General features: G+C 38.9%; 1 protein-coding gene across 5 annotated transcripts in view; it reads right to left on the minus strand.

Annotated features, from left to right (window-relative positions):
* Positions 1-18964, minus strand: part of LDAH (lipid droplet associated hydrolase) — a 130424-nt gene that overhangs the window by 39823 nt on the left and 71637 nt on the right. For all 5 annotated transcript variants that reach the window (XM_065681719.1, XM_065681718.1, XM_065681715.1 and 2 more), the window contains one exon: positions 8306-8546. In XM_065681719.1, coding sequence (XP_065537791.1) covers positions 8306-8546 — 241 coding nt within the window. The remainder of the gene's footprint in view (positions 1-8305; positions 8547-18964) is intronic.

Here is an 18964-nt window from a genome sequence, read left to right on the forward strand (position 1 = left end):
ACAATAAAGCAAAATTGCTCAAATTGCAAAGTGATGAATTAATTCTAGGTTGGATTCCCATGCTAAATGGAAAAGCCCTGCAAAACGTAGATTGAACTTTTGAAAGTAAGTTTTCCTCAGGGAATATATTACTATCTGTTCATATTTTGTCCCTGGTAAATTTCTTGTCATGTTGTAAGGTTCTTCACAGAAGTGTATCACTAGTTTCCTTTCCAGTTCATCCTTTGCTCTAGAGGATGCAATCTTCTCTGTCATTCCTCAGAAAGTCAGAAAACAGTGGTAAGAACCAATAATACCAAACAGCAGTGTAATTTCCTATGGGGAAAACATATTTTCTACCAGTAATTATTGCCAACAGCAATCTTGGAAATATCGTATAACATTGTTTAAAACATCAAACAGAAGGAACTGCTTAGTATCAAGGATGACTAACGCAGGAACATGTGCTTCCACACATGCACACACACATTAGATAAAATGTTGATGTTTAGAGGTTTACAAGACATAAACATTGACTTTGGGTTCTGCTTAAGTTTACACTTGAATTTAGAATGACAACATACCAGTTAATATAGAACCATGATCAACATAAATAAGCAGAAGTAGCTCTGATTGTTATGATGGACTTCTCCAATTCAAACTACAGCTGCAGGAAGATCAGAACTACACAAGAAAATCAGTCAGCTGTGCTTCAGAAAGCACAGTAGAGTCTGAAGGAAAATTAAAAAGTTATTCAACAATTATACCCAGGTGCTTTATAAACAATAGATGCTTTGCTGAGGAGTGCAAAAAATACTCATTTGTGTGATGAAGCATGTGCAAGTGAAGTGGGCTTTGTGATGGAAACTGAGATGTCTATGGACTTAATCCTGTCCTAAGTTACTTTGGAACAACTCCCATCATCTCGGGCTCCAGTTTAAGCTCTCACATATCCTGGCAGATGGCCATGATGGCGGGATTTCTGCTACGGTCCCAATTTTCGGTTGAGGAAAGTGTCTGCTCTCTTACCCAGCAAGAGAAGCATAGAAGGGTCTCCTGTAGGTGGTGCAGTAATTTAGCATCTCCATACAGTGGCTCCTGCCTGAGCTCTGCTGGGATTAATATGCTCTACTTGACAAGGGTTTATGTATGTGAGTAGTTATATGGAGGTCACTTTAAGTGCTTTTCTGGACTGGGACCTGATGCTGATTCTTTCTTCAGGAACCGTGATGAAATTCAGCAACTGGTCCACCCGTCCTTTGCACAAGGTGAACTTCCTCTCAGGTGAATTGGCTTAGGTATGAAAGGTGAACTTTACACCACCCTCCATTAAACATAAACCACTGCTTTTTTAAAATACACCTTGCACTAACCAGCAAGCAATCTCTTGCACCCCTGGTTTTGCTCAAGATAAGCCAGCATTTCCTCCACAGATCCATGAAGACTCTGCAGGTATTTTCTCCTTGCCAGTACTGTCACATGAAAGAATTAGGAAAGGGAGACAGTGAGTGCTGGTGGACATTTTCATGACAAGAAACAGCAGCAAAGCAGACTGCAATATTGTTTTAGCTGACTGTAGGAACTACATCCAGACCACTGTCCCCTTTAGGCACATGGAATGACAGGTATTGCATTAGTTAGCAGCTTTTCCAAAAAAACACCAAAACTTATTCCAAGAAACAAATGCCTACAGTTTACCCATGGGTATGGAGTTAGTTTGTCTTTAAGTGCTTTGCTGGGACTGCAGAATGAGGAGTTCAATGAATCAAGCCGAATTCCCAACCAGTAAATATAACTTATGACAGAGCCACAAAGAGATACCCCTTGGGGAGGTTTAGACAGACACCTTTGAGACCAAAGGCATGCGCCTACTGCAGAAAGGACTTTGTCTGGGGCCTGGGGAAAATAAAGTGCCAATTTCCAGATGACTATCTGGCACTAGCTAGCACAAAGCAACTGTATCTGCTAGCACTTAACGGGCATATACTTATTTTCAACATCCTTTCTGCTTTGTTGATGTTGCCTCTTCCTTTTTCATGCCATTTGCAACACATCATTAGATTCACTGCAAATTTGTGGGAGTAAATCGTGTCCCTGGGGTTGGAACCCCACCAGGGGTGAATAAACAACCTCCCCTTCCTCAGTCAAATCCCAGCGGTGCCTCACATTTCATGGAAATGATCAGCAGTTCCACTATCAAAACATTCACGCCTTATGAGTAATATTTATGATAGGAGTTTTTAGCATTGGGTTTTCCCCCAAGAAGAAAAAGAGGAATAATTAACAGAAATAAACTCAATAAGAAATTTCCACATTATTAGTATTATTTTCACAAGGCTTTCACAGGAAAGTAAAAGCTTTTGCAAGTAATAAAAGTTCTTGTGAAACATCATTTTTTTCTTTCTTTTGGAAATGGAGTAAATTATGAAGCAGATTGACTTTAAAAAATAAATAGGACTATAAATACATAGAAGTCTTTGCCTTCCTCCAGTAACTTAATATGAGCATCTTACTTTGAAATAAGGAAAAGTTTAGTTCATTCACAGAAAGAATAAAGCAGATGTGAGGTTTTTCCGTCAACTTAAGTGCTGCCTTAGTAAGGTGAGTTGTTCAACTACATTAAACAAACATTTTAGTCAGGCATCACACAGGAAAATAAACAGTAGCAGAGGAAACATGAAAATATTAAAGGCTGTTATTCTTTGGCCCCTTTTCCTGCGAAGCAGGTGATAAAATATTACTGTGTTTCCACAGGTAAGGAAACATGCTCTTAAACACTTTGCAGAAATACATATTACGATCATCACTTAAAATGTCAGCAGTGGCTAGGACTCAACTGTGACAGCACACAGGAGCCTGACGAGAAACTCTGCAGAAGCAGAGATTTAGCACACCAGGTCAGACTGCTGGGCTGCCGAAAGCAGGCTCTGACCCTTGGCAATGCCTGGCAGTAGCAAGTTCAGATACAGGCAAAAACCATCTTGTAAGAGAGAACTGTAGAGTTACCTGATTTCAGGAAAGATGGCTTCTCCTGAATCCCAATTACTTAGATGCTGGTGAGAGGGAAGGAGATTATCTGCTGTACCATTCTGACTGCTTTCTGCCCCACAGAGCATCAAAGAATGAACACAAAAAGAAGAGAGGAGACCTGCCGAGCTCTGTTGTCGTTGCCCACCTGTGATACACTACACTACACTACACTGTACACATTTAACATTACTTAATGTAGATGTAATTTATGTACTATGTCAGTAATTTCTGTTCTCCATGAATTTTTCTCTAGCTATACATCATGTCTGAAATTCTATATGTATTTAATCATAAAAGTAGAAAAATATCATTAAAATTATTTCTGCATTACAGCCAGAAGTTATCTAAACCTTATTTTTTACTACCAGGGCTTTGGTTTCAGCCAGCCTGGAAAATCAACTTGAAGATGTACTGCTCTAGGTTCAAAGATCTGCACAGATTTCCAGTAGCTTTAGGGTGGGGGGAGGGAAAGCTTTAATCCTCCTGCCCGCTATAAAAAATGTAGGCATAAGAATGCAAGGTGCTGCCTGAAATCCTTTGCAGTATCAGTTTCTGTCTCTAATTTAGAGTGCACTGCATGCACATCAGCCTGTCTAGCCAATGTGGTTTGTGGAAGCTGCTCATGACTAATGTATGTATATTTAAGGTTAGTTCCATTCAGTATGCAAGGTTGTTCCATAAGACAAAAGCAAAAGACCTCTGCTTTCTGTGCTGAATTTAGAGGTGCTCATAATACCTTCTGTTACTTTTAGGAATTAAATTTTCATTTCAGTGCAAGAAAACAACAGCATTTTAATTTTAAACAAAGAAATGTACACTGAATTTTAGCTATGCGGCTATACAGCTTTTTTAAGCACTATTTAGAATCATAGAATAGTTAGGATTGGAAAGGACCTTAAGATCATCAAGTTCCAACCCCTCTGCCATGGGCAGGGACACCTCACACTAAATCATGTCAGATTTAGGGGGCAAAGCAGTCTTATTTCACCATATAGAATGGGATTTACCTCCTCTGCTTTTTGGTATCCAGTAGAGAGAGGGTCCCTTTGCAGTCACTAACGAGAAACAGTTATCTGTTTCACCTGTGATTCACCTGTCCTGCTTTAGATGCCAACTATTCAGACAGCATGATGTCCAGAGTGGTCAGATGAACACCACACATAATGTCATATTTAAAGTTTCTCTGATTACGAAGAAAGAATTGGAACAGAAACAGATCTCAAGACCTGACAAGTCCCAAAGGTGGGATAATTCAAACCCAGAAAGCAATTTTCCAGTTGGCTCCCTGGAAATAAAATTTTAAAATAATTTAGTCAATGGAAAAGCTTATGGTCCATTCTCACAGCAACTGGAAGCCTACATTTCACCGGCTTTTGATACAAATGCATCTCCCAGATGCTATTAGACAGTTCTGCAAATTTTATCCTACAAGAAAGCTTTTTACTCCATGGCACTTCAGGGATGTACTTCTGCCATCCTGTGCAGTGAACAGACAGAAGTACTTACTGCTGGGAGACAAGCCTCTATCCCTCAGTCAGGACTCCTACTTCCTATACAGTCATAAAAGTGCTCCATGCAGGCATAAAAGTGGAGTGCCTGAAACTGCCTTAGCTCTTCTTTCTCTGTAAAATGAGGGAAACGTAAATACTCCATGTGAAATCTGAATGTCTCCATACGTGTAACAAGGTAAAATTTTAATCCAAACTCTGAAGTTTAATCTTAGTTCCTTGTCTTCTTACAACACCTCTTGGACTCTCAGAATAAACCAGAAATCTACTGTCTCCAGCCTTCACTCGTGTCAGCCTAAACCCACCCAAACCCCTCATTTCAGGTTTCTGAGTCCCCTCCTTCCCAATTGCAGTGCTCCCCTGCTCCCTGCATAGGTTAAACAAACAGGGAGATTCCTCTGGGGAAGTCACGGGTTCAAGATCACAAAGGACACACCTCATCTGGGCCAGCTGGAGGTTTTTCTCGCTATTGTGCTTATCTGTATCTTCACTGTCATCCAGACGTTAACCCCTGACCTATGAGCCCGCCTCCCAAAAAAGCCTTGTGGTGTTTACCCATTATGCAACGTCTGTGCTTTTGTGGAAGTTTTACAGGAACAAATGGAGGAAGTTTGCCAGTCAAACGGCTGGACAATAAATCCTGTCCCGTGTAGATAGAATGGATTACTGTCACCGTAAGTCTGCTACTGGCATCTGTCACCAAAGAAATGTTTACAAATTTCAATGTGCTGGAGTGCCAAAGTATTCCAGCACTGCAGGACTGTATACGATTTGTACAACAACCACTACTGCACTAGATAGGGGTAAGCCTTGTTTTGCTAGCCTGAATAAACAGAGTGACAATGTTTCAGATAACTCAAGGTCACTAATGTCCAATTTTTCTGACTATTCATCTCTTAGGTTCATGAATACAAGTACCCAAATGCCAGTTTGTTCACTGTAATACTTTTTCTGCCCTAAAATATCCTTTGGAAGTTAATCCTGGTAGTTTTCCTTTTGGAAGTTTAATCCTGGTAGGTAAACTACTCTCAGACCCCTTTGCTTATTTGTTATAGTCCCTTTATTACTTATATACTGTCTTCCTATCCTTCCCTACAATCCATTTTCTTTACAGTCCCTGCTGTCTCTCCTTTTCCTATTTCCCTTTTGGGGCAAGACATTATGTTATCCTTCTGCACCATGTCATTGCAATGCTGTCTGACTGGGGTTTCTCTGTATCATCAGCGATGAAGTTAGGACAATGGAAAGATGAGTTTGCGTAAGAAGCAGGAACAAACACAATTCGAAACAGTGAGACAGGTAGTTAATATAATTCTTCCTTCACCGACTCTTTCAACCATGGGACCAATTCTGCTTCCACTGAATGAAGCTTTTCACTCTCAATGTCAACAGGAGTGGCACTTGGTTCCGCTATAATTAAGTTTTCAAATCTCATTTCCTTTCAGAGGAGAGAAAACATTGTTGTGACTAAGCTTTGGATGTGGTAACAAATCCCTGGCAAGTTGGTTTGTTTTAACGGACGTATTAGTTTTAAGGAAATTTTTACCATCTTTTTTGCCCTTAATCATAGCTTTTATTACAATTACAGTAATGCAAAAGATGTACATGCCAAAGGCAACATGTATACTTTTAATGAGTTGACATGCAACCTTCCTGGAGAGTAGAAACAACTTCATTTGCTGAACGTTTCTGAACCTTATCTAGCAGTTTATTTAGGGACAAGGAATTGATCAGAAAAACATTTCCCACAAATTCAGAGGCTTTAGAAACTCACAGATGAGCAGTCCCATAGGACAGACTTGGTTGCTGTGCTAGGTTTAGTGGATTTTTGCTGAATGGTAACATTTTCTATTGTCCACAAACAATACAACAGAAGGTTAACAGGCAATATCCAGAAAGCACTACGATTATTAATCCACACATGTGGTCCTGAGTCACTGGGCTGTAAAGCATCAGTTTCCAAAGATGAAGAAGATGAGGAATTCTGCTTGAGAGAGATAGTATCACAGGCCCAAAGGAACTCATTGCATCAATAAAGCCTATTTATACAAGTTTTACAAGACACTGTCTCACAGGGGTTTTCATTCTGGTGTAATGAATTTAGTCAACAAATTGAACACATGCAGAAATCACATATTATGAGTAAAGAGCCTTCAGCCTGGTTTCTTGTCTTCATTTAGCGTACAGCTTGGACACAGATCAGACACTGGTGCACACAGACAATTACAACAGGCTGACATGCACACATCAACCAGTCTCATTCACCTTGGGACTAAAGAGCTTGGAGAGTCAGCCTCCAACAGCAGCACACAAAATCCATTCTGTTAAAATTATTCCTGCCGCTGCTGTGGTCTGGGCCAAGCAGCACTCACAAACAATGGCTGGCCACACTTTTTTTTGAGGTTAGTGCAGGCCAAGGACCATTTCCAATACAACCCTGGAAGTGGATAACCTGTTTTGAGAGGTAGAAGTTTATCTGTGGGGACCAGAGAAGGATTCCTGGCTTGTGGAGATGTGACCCTACAGACCTTCACATACCTTTCTCCAAGGCTAAATTGTCAAAGGAAGAAGACTGAAAGACTGGTGTATGTATGACTGCATGCTTGCTTTCTCAGTCAAAAAATTGCCATGAATGAATAGGAATCCAAGCAGCAAGCCACAGGATTCCTATCGGAAATTTACATTATCAAACAGAAGCCTGATTTTGACAGGCACAGGGTACTGTAATGGATAGAGGTCTTGTACAACATAAATGGGGCTGTCTAGGTTTGACAGTAAGAACCCTCACTGCCCATTCTGCTTTCAGTCTCTGTACAGTCCTACAGCAAGCCTTCAGTACAGACCAACACATCCACAGACATCCACAGAAGGTAAAGGACCTTGCTGCAATCACAGTTACTCTGGCACATCTGTCTGGACAATTAGTAGGTAAAGTCTAACTGATAGAAGACAGAGCACAACTGGAAATGTAGGAATGTGTTTTTACTACTATTAACGCAATCAAAACTTCCTTCTTGCTATTATTACTGTGTTAGCATGTCAATTCTATTCTAAATTATTTTCAACTGCTAACTTACCAAAATACCTGGAGTATAGCACAATCCACATTCTGTTTTTTATTCTAAACTTAACAATTATGTCTGAAATTACTCCTTTTCTTAAAGTTGTTACTTTTGCTAGAATGTGCAAAATATGGGTACAATAGGCACTGCAGGAATGTTAATCTTCTTTCTCCATATGCCCCCGAAAGTGCTGAAATTCTTCTGTGCATAAAGTAACTTCTATATGTCTCTGCAGGTTGAAGGTCCTTTTCTGAGCTTACCAGTATTCAGATGACAGAATTTATACTGCTGCTTAAATCATAGCTTAAAAAAATATTAAAAACTGCAAAGAACCCTTTGTGAAGCTGATTACTGATATATTTTCACCATCCAGTATGAATGAAATGCAAAAAGTAAGCAGGCATCAGTAACACAAAACTACATTGTAAAACACTGTTTTAATCATATAAGATACTACTAGTAGTATAGGTCAGTTTTCTTAAGAAAAAGATATTCTTTGGGAAAATATTTTGTTAAGTTTCCTCTTAATTTTTCTTTTTAATTGACCTATTTGAGATCTTCCTGTGCCTATGGTCTTAATTTGAGAAAAGATTAGACCCATCCTTCTTCAAAACTTATTCATAATGCTTTAGTATTCAGCTTTTGCCCACAAAACTACACCAACATTTACTAAACAAGAACAATACAAAAGCTGGTGTAACAAAAACAAAAAAAAAAGGTGCTCACCAATGCAGTCCACGCTGAAGAGATTTAAGGAGGTTATGATGGAAGATTCATCACAGGTCTTCATTCCCCGCAGAGCAAACCGCACCAGGGAGGCTTTGGCTCCCTCTGGCAGGAAGGACAGCAGGTAGACGGGCATGTACAGAATGTAGCGAAGTTTGCACAGTAAAGGGGTCATGAGCTTTCCTTGAGGGGACTGAGCCATACGCTCTATTGTTGGAAACAGCAGCACAGAGCGAAGAACCTGTCAGGCCATGAGAAAATTACCGTCAGCAACGTCCTACAGCACAATATCCCAGCACAGGAGACTGAATTTTTAATTGAATGAAGTTGGGTTTCCAGGCACGTGGCACATCAGACACGTAGGCAGGCTGTGTGGTGTGCCCTGGTTAAAGTTTTTACAAGACAAAGCAAATAAGTACACGGTTATGAAATAATCAGTTTTATGGGTAAGAAGAGGAAGTGCTGAACAGGGAGTAAGTGCCCAGGCGTGTGAGCATAGCCAATTGCTCCAGGAGGATGGTGACCCCACCAGAGGGCACTCACAAGATCACAAAATGGTTTGGGTTGGAAATGACCTTAAGCTCATCTCATTCCAACCCCCACCCACAGGCAGGGACACTTTCCATTAGGCCAGGTTGCTAGAAGTCCCACTACACAGGAATTGCCCCTTAAACCCCAGCAGATTTCTTATGCCAGCAAAAGTACATGGCTCTGTTTCACCTGGTAAATTGTTTTCTCTAACTCAATCAACTACACAAATTCAAAAATGTCAGCCGCTGTGATGGTAACTTGACAGTTTGACAACACATGGGGTTTTCAATTTGCAGTTCAATATAGCTAACCTCCTCGGTCAGAACAAGAGTCTAAGCACATAGCCCCTTCACTAAGATGTGTACAATGGTGCACAATATTGCTTTTTGTACTTCAAAATGAAATAGACATTCTAAAGCTGGCAATTACTTTATGTTATGATAACAGAATACACTGTAGCCTTAAAATAGCATATTAATTAAAACCCCACCCACACTAACCAAAAGTGAATTAATACACATACTTTCAATTAAATTTAAATGTTAAGATTAAATGTATGTTTTAGAAGAATACATGCCACTTTTTTTCTAGAAGTAAAAATATATTGCAAGAAATCATGTAGGAAAACCCCTCAAAGACACACAACCACAGTATCTAACAGAAATATCAAGCAAGTAAAGTAAGAGAGATTCTGGATATTGCATTTGCAGATAATCAGGCATAAATTGCTGTGCTCTGTTGGATATGTCTGCTTACTGTACTTATCATCGAATGGGTTGGGTTAGAAGCAACCTTCAAAGGTCACCTAGTCCAACCTCCCTGCAATGAGCAGGAACATCCTTAACATGCCCAGAACCACATGGCCTTGAATCCTATGCATTGTGCAAATTAGATTAATATTTTTGTAAAAAATGATTTAAAACAATTGCCTTGACTCAGATGAAACTCAACTGATGTATGTTACTTGTGTGCAGCACCACGGGGCTCCGCAGCTATCCTGTGGAAGGCAGGGCATGCTACCTGATCCCTTAACTTGTCATCCCACGGCCCTGAAGATTCTACTGATCTCCCTTGGACTTGTCCCTCCTTTATCGCTGCCTGCCTAAAAAATCAAAAATGAATAATAATCTAAGGGCCAAGGGTGGGAAGCTTTGTCTTCACATCTTTAACCAAGGCCCCAGGGAGGCAGAGGACATCCCCAAGAAATGGGTCTGGTCTGCATGCTGGGCCTTCTGTTCCCTTCAGTAGGCAGTCTCCCATGACAATGACCTGTCCTTTTTTCTTTATGGAAGCAGTTTTGAAGGCCAACTTAACCTTGGGGACACCTTCGAGCTGGATGAACCACTGTCCTTGTTACTGTTCAGTTCCACTTGCAGAGCCTCGTGCCTATTGTGTGAGGGAACCTGGGGAGATGGGGATTCAGGGAGACGTGCCTACTGCACCAGGCAAGAACTTGCCACCATCATTCCCTGCCCTTCAGTCACTGTGTTCAGCCAGGCAGAGAGAGGACAGAGGACGGGATACATCACCAGTAACTTGCCATACTGTACTTTCTACAGCATTTTAAAAGCAGAATTTGAAAGTGCTATTTATATCGACTACACAACTATTTTAAGAAGTCCTTCTATGTCCCGGCTGACACCACTTTGGTTTTCGACAATGACAAATACATTCCCAGGGAAACCAATCCCAGGCCTCTTTTTATTAAAGGCAACCAGCAGCTGAAGCATAGGAATGCAAGACTTGCACTAAATTATATGGTAGTTTTGTGATATTTCAGCTAGGAGCTGAACTCAAACTGTTGTGATCTAAAGCAGATTTGACCTGCATTCCCAGGCACACATTATTCCTTTGACATTACAGTTTATACAGGATTAGTTGCTTGGAGTGCTGTACTAAACCACTGGGGGAAATTGCTAAACCTTGGAGGAAAAAGGACAAAGCAAGAAGGATGTTACAATGCCCTGTGCATTCCTGCATTTTTAAATGGCACACACATTTAAAAGATATTGTAAGACAGTGGATAATTTTATTAACTTTATTTAATTTCTTACTTTCTTTAATCTTTGGAAGACAACAGAGAAATTTAAAATTTCTATTTTTTCAAGCACTTGTTATTTTTTAGTTTAGTGCTAGATTTCTGAGACAGGAGTTTGAAATGTACATTTGACTGCAGAATTGCTTAAAGATGTAGATCAACTTCTTTGCAACACAACTGCAGATAAACCAGATTTTACCTATTTTATTATAATGACATACACGTTCATAAAAAAGTACATCGTATTTGTGTCTTCAAATAAATGAAGTAGAAATACACAGGTAAAATGAAGGAAATTAATGAGATTCAAATGCTCAACACCAGTTAATAATTTTTTTACTTTTCAAATGCCAGGATCTTATCGATATACAATTTCAACTAGCTGAAATCAGGTAGGTGGCACAGAATTATATTGAAGTTACAATTGTCAGGAATATTATAACAGCAGTAATTCTGAAGATGAAGGACAGTGCCTATCACAACCACCACGTATTGTCACACCTGTGAATGCCATGGTATACACCATTAAGTAATGTGTAAAGATTAATGACCCCTTTATTTCTGGAAACCCTTCTCAAAATTAACAATAGAAGTTTCCTGTGATAGCAGTCAGTCAAAATACAAGAAAAAATTACATGTAACTAGAGAGAAGAATCCAGATCCATTTGGTTTAAGTGACCTCTAGTTCAAAGTCCAATGATTTTTACTGGTCAAGCACATGGGAAAAAGAGCTGAGCAACTAGAGACACAAGTCACAGCAACTTGAGTAGATCCAGGGTGTAATGAAAGTTGATCAGTGACTTTCCTGAAGGCAAGCATGCCCTGTGCCCAGGAGTTGCTGAGAGCTGTGGGTAGTATCACCTACCCCTGCTATGCTTTGGTCAACCCACTGAAAACAGTACATGTATTCTGACTTTATGCTGGAATTGTCATGATTGTTGTGACAATAAGCAGTACTTGTAAAACCATCATTCAATGTAACTGTTATTTATTTAACATGCTATTAAATGGCAAGATTTCAACACTCAGGATGACGCTTACATTAAAGTTCAATGGTTAAGGCACAGATGTCCTTTGGGTTACTCACCAGACAGCTGCTTCTATTTTCATCATTAATTTTTAACTCTTTAAATTACATAGGACTCAAGACCTGAATGGTTCAAGGGACTCTAACACAACGCAGTGTTTCAGAAGTTGTAGATCATTTTAACAACAAAAGCTAATATCATCTGCAAGCTCTTCACATGATTTGATGTGGGTGCCAGGGCAGCTGCTAGTCCTTGGTCAAGTCGCATGTATGTATCATCACTGAAAAAATGAGTAAGGCATGGCCTGAGCATATGTTCAGAGAACAAGCCTCCCTAGGAGCCGAATATGTTTTGCTCTTTATTACTCCAACTACCAACAACACACCACAGCAGGAAGGTGTGGGGACTTCTGGAGTTTCACTTTTGTCACTATTCATATACTTTGATATCTAGAGTGATCAGATTGCCAACTTCAAGTATGTATGACCAGCACAGTAAATTTTACAACACAGAGGAAAGAGAAATTACTGATTTCACAGCAAAGTTAGCCCTCAAAGCAAGGAATATTAAATGCCCATTCCCCAAAAGCTTGGCATTGACCAAGGAGATTTGTTCAGGCAGGATCCCTAAATGAATATGATTCACTCATGTGATCACTGCTTCACTTAAAGAACAGAAAAAAGGCTTCCTCCAAACTACCTACATGAAAAACACATACATTCCTGTACATCTGGGCTTTCTATTCAGCTTTTAATCTATCTAAAACAAGATGATAACATGACAACTGAGTACTTTCAGGTCTCCACTAGATAATGGTTATGTCAACATATTTTTGCATTTGTAGACATAGCTGGAAGTTTTTTCGAAATGAGAACAGAGTACAAAAAGCCAAACAATTAAATATGTAATAAATTGTTGTTTATCACTGTACAATTTAATAGTCTCAACCACACCAGCAAAGGATTTTTGTAAAACGTTTAAATGTTTTCCTTATAAAATCACTAAAAGTATTTGAATCAGGAAAAGCTAAAAAAGCCCCCACAGTTGTATGTTCCACCAGTGCCTTCTACTGAAAGAGCTGATATGTATTCATCAGCATCAATAAAAAAATATAAGCCTCAGATCCTGCGCTGGTTACGCAACTCAGAGCCCATGAGAAATCCAGAGATCAGATCAGCAGGCAGAAGGAAGCAATCTATTATATTTTATAACCCACCCATTGCATCAACCGATGCTCAGTAAAGAAGCATCCAAGCACAGTTCTGCAAGTCGCCTGTAGACCCTGTGGCCAAACACCCTGCTCCACAGCAACAGCACCATTATGTGCATGATTGCAAATTCCAGGGCTGGAAAGAAAATGTGTGAGGAAGTTTTGTTTAAAATTCCTTCAAAACTCTATGAAAAGCAAAAGCTGTTTCTCTGTCAAGAGTAACACTTCTTTTGATATATATTAGTTCGTCCCATGTATTAGTTTGTTATTCCTTTTGTGTTGGCAGAAAAAAAGCTATTATCTGTCAGGTGAAACCCAGTAAATTTTTCAAAGATAACATAATGATGCACTTAATGGTAATCTACAGTCTGCCCTTGACACGGGATCCCACATGAATCACAATTTCTTTTACTTAGTATGCAGAAACCTGCAGGCAAAACAACCAGGGTCAGGGAAGTATTCCCTGCTTTATTACCACAGCTGTGCTGAGTACATTTCCAAGAAAATGCACAGGAAAAACCAGGCAATGTTGGCTTCAGCTTTCCTCTCACCAGAGCAGGACTTTCTGGACTTGCCCATTCACTCTGCTCAGTCACTAATTATACATAACATAGTATAGTACAATATAAGCATGCTTATAGGCACAGAGCTGATCTATGGCCAGAAGAAGAATATGACTGTTTTTTTTAAGGTATTAGTACAGAAATAACCTAAGCTTTATCATGTCAAAGGCACTCATTATTGATTATTCTGCATGATTCTTTACCTCTGGATGCCTTCTGTATATAGAAAGAGGTGAAACCAGTAGAAAATATTTCATCACCTATGATTGTGGCTTCCAATTTGCACTGTAGCCTCAGTACTGGTGAACTAAACTTGGCTAGGACCTGGGCTCCAGGATTAAAACTTTTTAGTATGTTCTCTGACATGATTTTGGCCAAAGCCAGCTAGAAGATTCCCAGATGATGTCTGGCCACAGGTTAGAAAATAGTGCAGACCAGGAACTCCTCTTAATAGAAGATGTGTGTGAAGCAGTCATACCTGGCACTAGGAGGATATGAGCAGGCTTTGCTACTATACTTTGCCACTTGCTGTCAAGAGCCACACGACAGGCCCTGTTTTGTTTTACACATAAAATTAATTTGAACACTAGAGTATCTACCTCATTCAATCAGAAATACCTCAAACTGTTCAGAATGATTTAATAATTTATTCTGTCAGGTTGGATGGGGCTTTGAGCAACCTGGTCTAGTAAAATGGAGGGGAGAAGGCCTGTGGAAGGGGGGCTGGAACTAGATGAGCTTTAAGGTCCCTGTCAACCTAAACCATCTTATGATTCTATGCTTCTAAGTAAGCTTGCATGTCACCCTTGGCAATCATATACAGATCTTTCCTTCTGTTATCAAGAGATTATTAATCAGATGCTCAGCAAGTAAAGAATAACCAGTGACTAAGTCCATATGTGTACATAAATAGGATTTTTCAGCTAACAGAAAATGCTGTCAACCCCCCCCCCCAAAAAAAAAAAACCCTATACAGAGATCAGTGTGCCGATGGAGATTTCCTTTGTGATTTCAAATCTTTGATGAATTTATTGTGAAAATGACACACCAGCTGGCATCTCAAAGATTTTCAGTAGTATGGGGAACACTCTGTATACTATTGATCAGTGCTCAGTCTTTACTGCTTTCAGGGTAGGCAACTGAAGCCATAGAAGCTAACACCTCAAGACAGAGCAAAAAATATTTCTTGAACAACTATGGGAAAGTCTGCAAACACGAATTTAGGCACTGAAATGTAAGACATACTTTATACTTCCTTTTTATTTTATACTAATAATTAAATTTCATACGTACGTGTATATGAGTAATATTTGCAACATATAACTTAAATATCTGAACTTATATAATTATAGATGGTGCAAAACCTACAGCAACCATAAAAAATGGACTCTCTTTCCTTTTCTTACAGTCCTTTACATTAGCTATTTACATTCACTAAAAAAATATATAGCTTTCTTGCTGTTACTTATTTGGATGGTTACTTTAGATTTAATATTTTCATATCCAGAAACCAGTTCCAAATTTCCAAATTTACTTAGATCGTTCTGATCCTTTATACATATTGCATTCTGATATAACATACATAATTGCATGATAATTCTATTTTTCCTTGTATTTACTTCTTGTAATGTTTATAGAAGACACTCCTATATACATTCACTGTTTAATGAGCTTAAATGAGCTAAAGCATCTTGAGCCTTCCTAGCCTTTCCCTCTGCTTATTTCAGTCTAAATTCTTCCTTCTTGAACACGGCTGGCTAGAAATTACCTTGTTTTATAATACTTATGCTTTTCTGTCCTATAAACCATATCATGCCAAAATAAAATGCAGGAGTTCTTCTGACAGTGACATATGTCATTCATCTTCACAAAATCACTGAGGAAGACCTTTAGCCCTTTACTGTATACTTTGTTACTACACGCATGCAGTGAGAAAAGCAGGCATTTCTTAAACCTCACTTGCAAATGAGATGTGTAAGAAACACTACGTACAGAGAATATGAAGATAACATTTTTAAGTCCCTCCTGCACACCCAGACTGTTAATTCTTACAATATGTGTACAACAGATAAGGCTGCCTCCTTAAAGTGCTCTGCTGATATGGTTTTCTTCTCAACCTTCTCACTTTCATTCCTTGGCCAGATTGTCAAACTAAGGCACTCAAAGGTCAAACTAGAGCACAGTCAGCAAAAGCTGAGGCAGGGGAGAAGTGGTAGCCAAGCTCTAATCAATGTCTCCTCTAGAGATCTGCAAAGCAAAGTAACTAGAAATTCATAACATACTTTTGAGAAAACAATATTGCCTTAATATTGTGTTGCATCACATCCTAAGCTCAGGTTGGCTGTGTGACAAGGGCTATTTTTTCTTGTTCGACTGCTGTTGCCCATTTATCTTTGCCTTATGTCAGGGATGTCTCTACCTTTTGGCATCTCATGTATTCTCCTTTGTTCATATTTAACTTCATGCTTTTATAGTTAAAATTATTTATAGCATAGTCTAATAGATTGGGATTCAGTTCAATAGTTCATTTCAATTCAATTCTGTGACTGCATACCCCACACAGACCCTTTCTCAACTCTATATAATTTCATTACTGTTACTGACCTTAAGGGAGCTGGTCAACATTGATATGTCTCCATTGCTTTGTATTACAAATGGAAGAACTTTGGAGACTACAATAAGCTGGATTCAGGGTAACATAAGCTCAAACCACCATATAGCCAATGTTTTTAGCTATTTCTAGCTGGACATACATACAAACTTCAGCTATACTGGTTCTCTAGGAAACAGTATACTTGCAGTATCTACTTCCATATACATTCCACAGAACGTTTCTCTAACAACATACACACCGATCTTCCCCAAATACCTTCAGAAATGCATTATTTCCAAACATTTCACAGCATTAACTTCCTTCAAGATACAGGGTAATAAAAGATACAGGACACACTGATATTCATCTTGTGAAGTTATGCATAATCTTCAAAACCTCAGAGTATTCTATGGTGATATTAATCTGCAAAATATAACATCATACTAAGAATGATTTTAACAGAAGATTAAAAAGCTTTATGGACAATGTTGTCCATAATGATACAAGATGAAGTCACTATTTGTAAATAGCACATAAATATGTGAGCTAAGAAACAGCTAATGACATTTAAGGGGAAATTCTTTTTTGTGTACCCTGGCTTTTAATTTCCCAACCACAGTTTTCTTGTACCTTTCTTCTGAAGTATTCCAATGTAATACAATGGATCGCAACAAATTGAATTTTTAAGTTTCCCCACTTACAGGCTCAGTTACAATGCCAAATCTTTTCCTTATTTTTCATGACTTAATCAGAGAAATATAAAAAAAACCTTCTGGAGCATATCCTGCTTTCATACTCCGCCCCTGGTATATTCTTTGCCCAAGGTATGCCTCCATTTCTGGGACAAGATAGTTGAAGGTATTCTTTCAGCTGTAGCACATACACTAGCTACAAATAGCCACACTACTCCTTGCTAATGAAATGCAGAAGCAAAATTAATATACTGAAGCACCTTGCAGGCAGCCATCCTTTGCTGTGCTTCTACAAACTATCCTGGAAAAAGAAGACAGGAATAGCTTAAGACGTAAGTAGATGTTAACTTTTAGCTGATGCTATTCAATGCCAGGAAACAGAAAAACCCAAGTTCCCAGCTGATAGAAAATGTCAGGACCCCCTTGAGTAAACCAACAGAACTATGCCCAATTTTTGTCAGCAGCATAGTCTCCTTAACGCAGATCTGTATCTAGCACAGCTTTGTTTATACTGTGTGGTAAAAAGAAGACAAGAATTTAGCAGAAAAAAGCAATTAGTAGGATGCTTTGAAAATAAAAGTTAATATACACGCTCACACTATTTTAAAAATCAACTTTTTTCCAGTCTGTCCATTTATCACTCACAGTCACTTACAGTTTCTTACATTCAACATATCTAATATTATCATACAAACTACACCTCCTTCAACATCTGAATTTGACCCACTGTGTTAAAATTGAAAACTTGGGTTTACTTTTTTACTGTTTTCTTCTACATGATGATATAAATAGCAGACAATATACTCATCTGTTTAAAATGCTATACAGCGATTACAAGGGTTTTCCATGTCCTGGCACCTTCCTTATTTAACATACATTATCCAGTTTTATTTGAAGTACATCTTTAATGCCCCAAGCCTCCAGTGCTTCCTGGCAGTTCCACCTGGATGGAAACAAAATTCAAGGACTAGAATTTTTTAAAATGCATTTTAAACGGTAGTCTTCAGTGTAACGAAAAACACAGTGCTGGGCACAATGATTACATCTTTCGGTATGTAGACCTGAGTGTCATTTGCACCAAAGTGAGGTGTGACTGAATTTATGTCTGCTTTAAGGCAACTTTCCACTGACTTAGCATAAATTTTATTTTGAGCCTTGTATGTTGGAATTCTGTGTCCTAACTCTTTGGACCAGCCATATGAAGAATCTTTCTAAAACGTGAAGTGCAATCAAGCTTCTACAGTATTCACTTTGTGTAATATTATTAGGAGTATATTAAAACTTTCTCTGCAGAGTTTAATTACAGAAGAAGTAAAACTGGATGAAAATAACTCAGGATAAATCTTTCGGTAGCAAGAAAGTAAAACACATGGAAATCTTGGCAGCATCTAGCTTCAGCTGCTAAGCTGAAGCTAAGAAATCATCTTTGACAACAGTGGTCACAAGCAGAGTAACCAAAAAGACAGAGCCCTAATGAGACTGCAGGGTGTCTGGTATCCTATGGAATGCTTCTGATTCTGTATGATTCCACCTACTGTGGAATGGGTGTGTGACCTTGCTCTTGCTGAAACTAGTGGCAAAATTTCCATCAATATAACAGGCCTTAATTCTGCCCCAAGAATAAATTCTGATTAAAGGATTTATTTTTTTTTTCAATTATTAAATGACAGCCTACAGCCCATGTAGGACTCACCAAAGACACAATATTCCCAGCTCTAGACATCAAGATTCTCTTATTTGTTCTTGAATAGACAGATGAAGACCGTAGCTACTGTAAAACACTTATCATGGTAGTTACAGAATAGCCTCTTGGATTGAGAAGTAAAGGGCGACCTTTGGCAAATAACTTTGAAATCAATACGCTTTCAATCACACCTTCCAAATGGTTGTCAGTTATCTTCCTCAGTACCCGACTTCGATGCTGAAGCCTGTTTAATGGCAACAGGAGGGGGACCATCCACACCTCACCTTATAAGTGGGTCATAGCACAGGAAAGAACTATCT

Source organism: Lathamus discolor, chromosome 5 (genome assembly GCF_037157495.1).
Source record: "Lathamus discolor isolate bLatDis1 chromosome 5, bLatDis1.hap1, whole genome shotgun sequence".
Taxonomy (NCBI): Eukaryota; Metazoa; Chordata; class Aves; order Psittaciformes; family Psittacidae; genus Lathamus; species Lathamus discolor.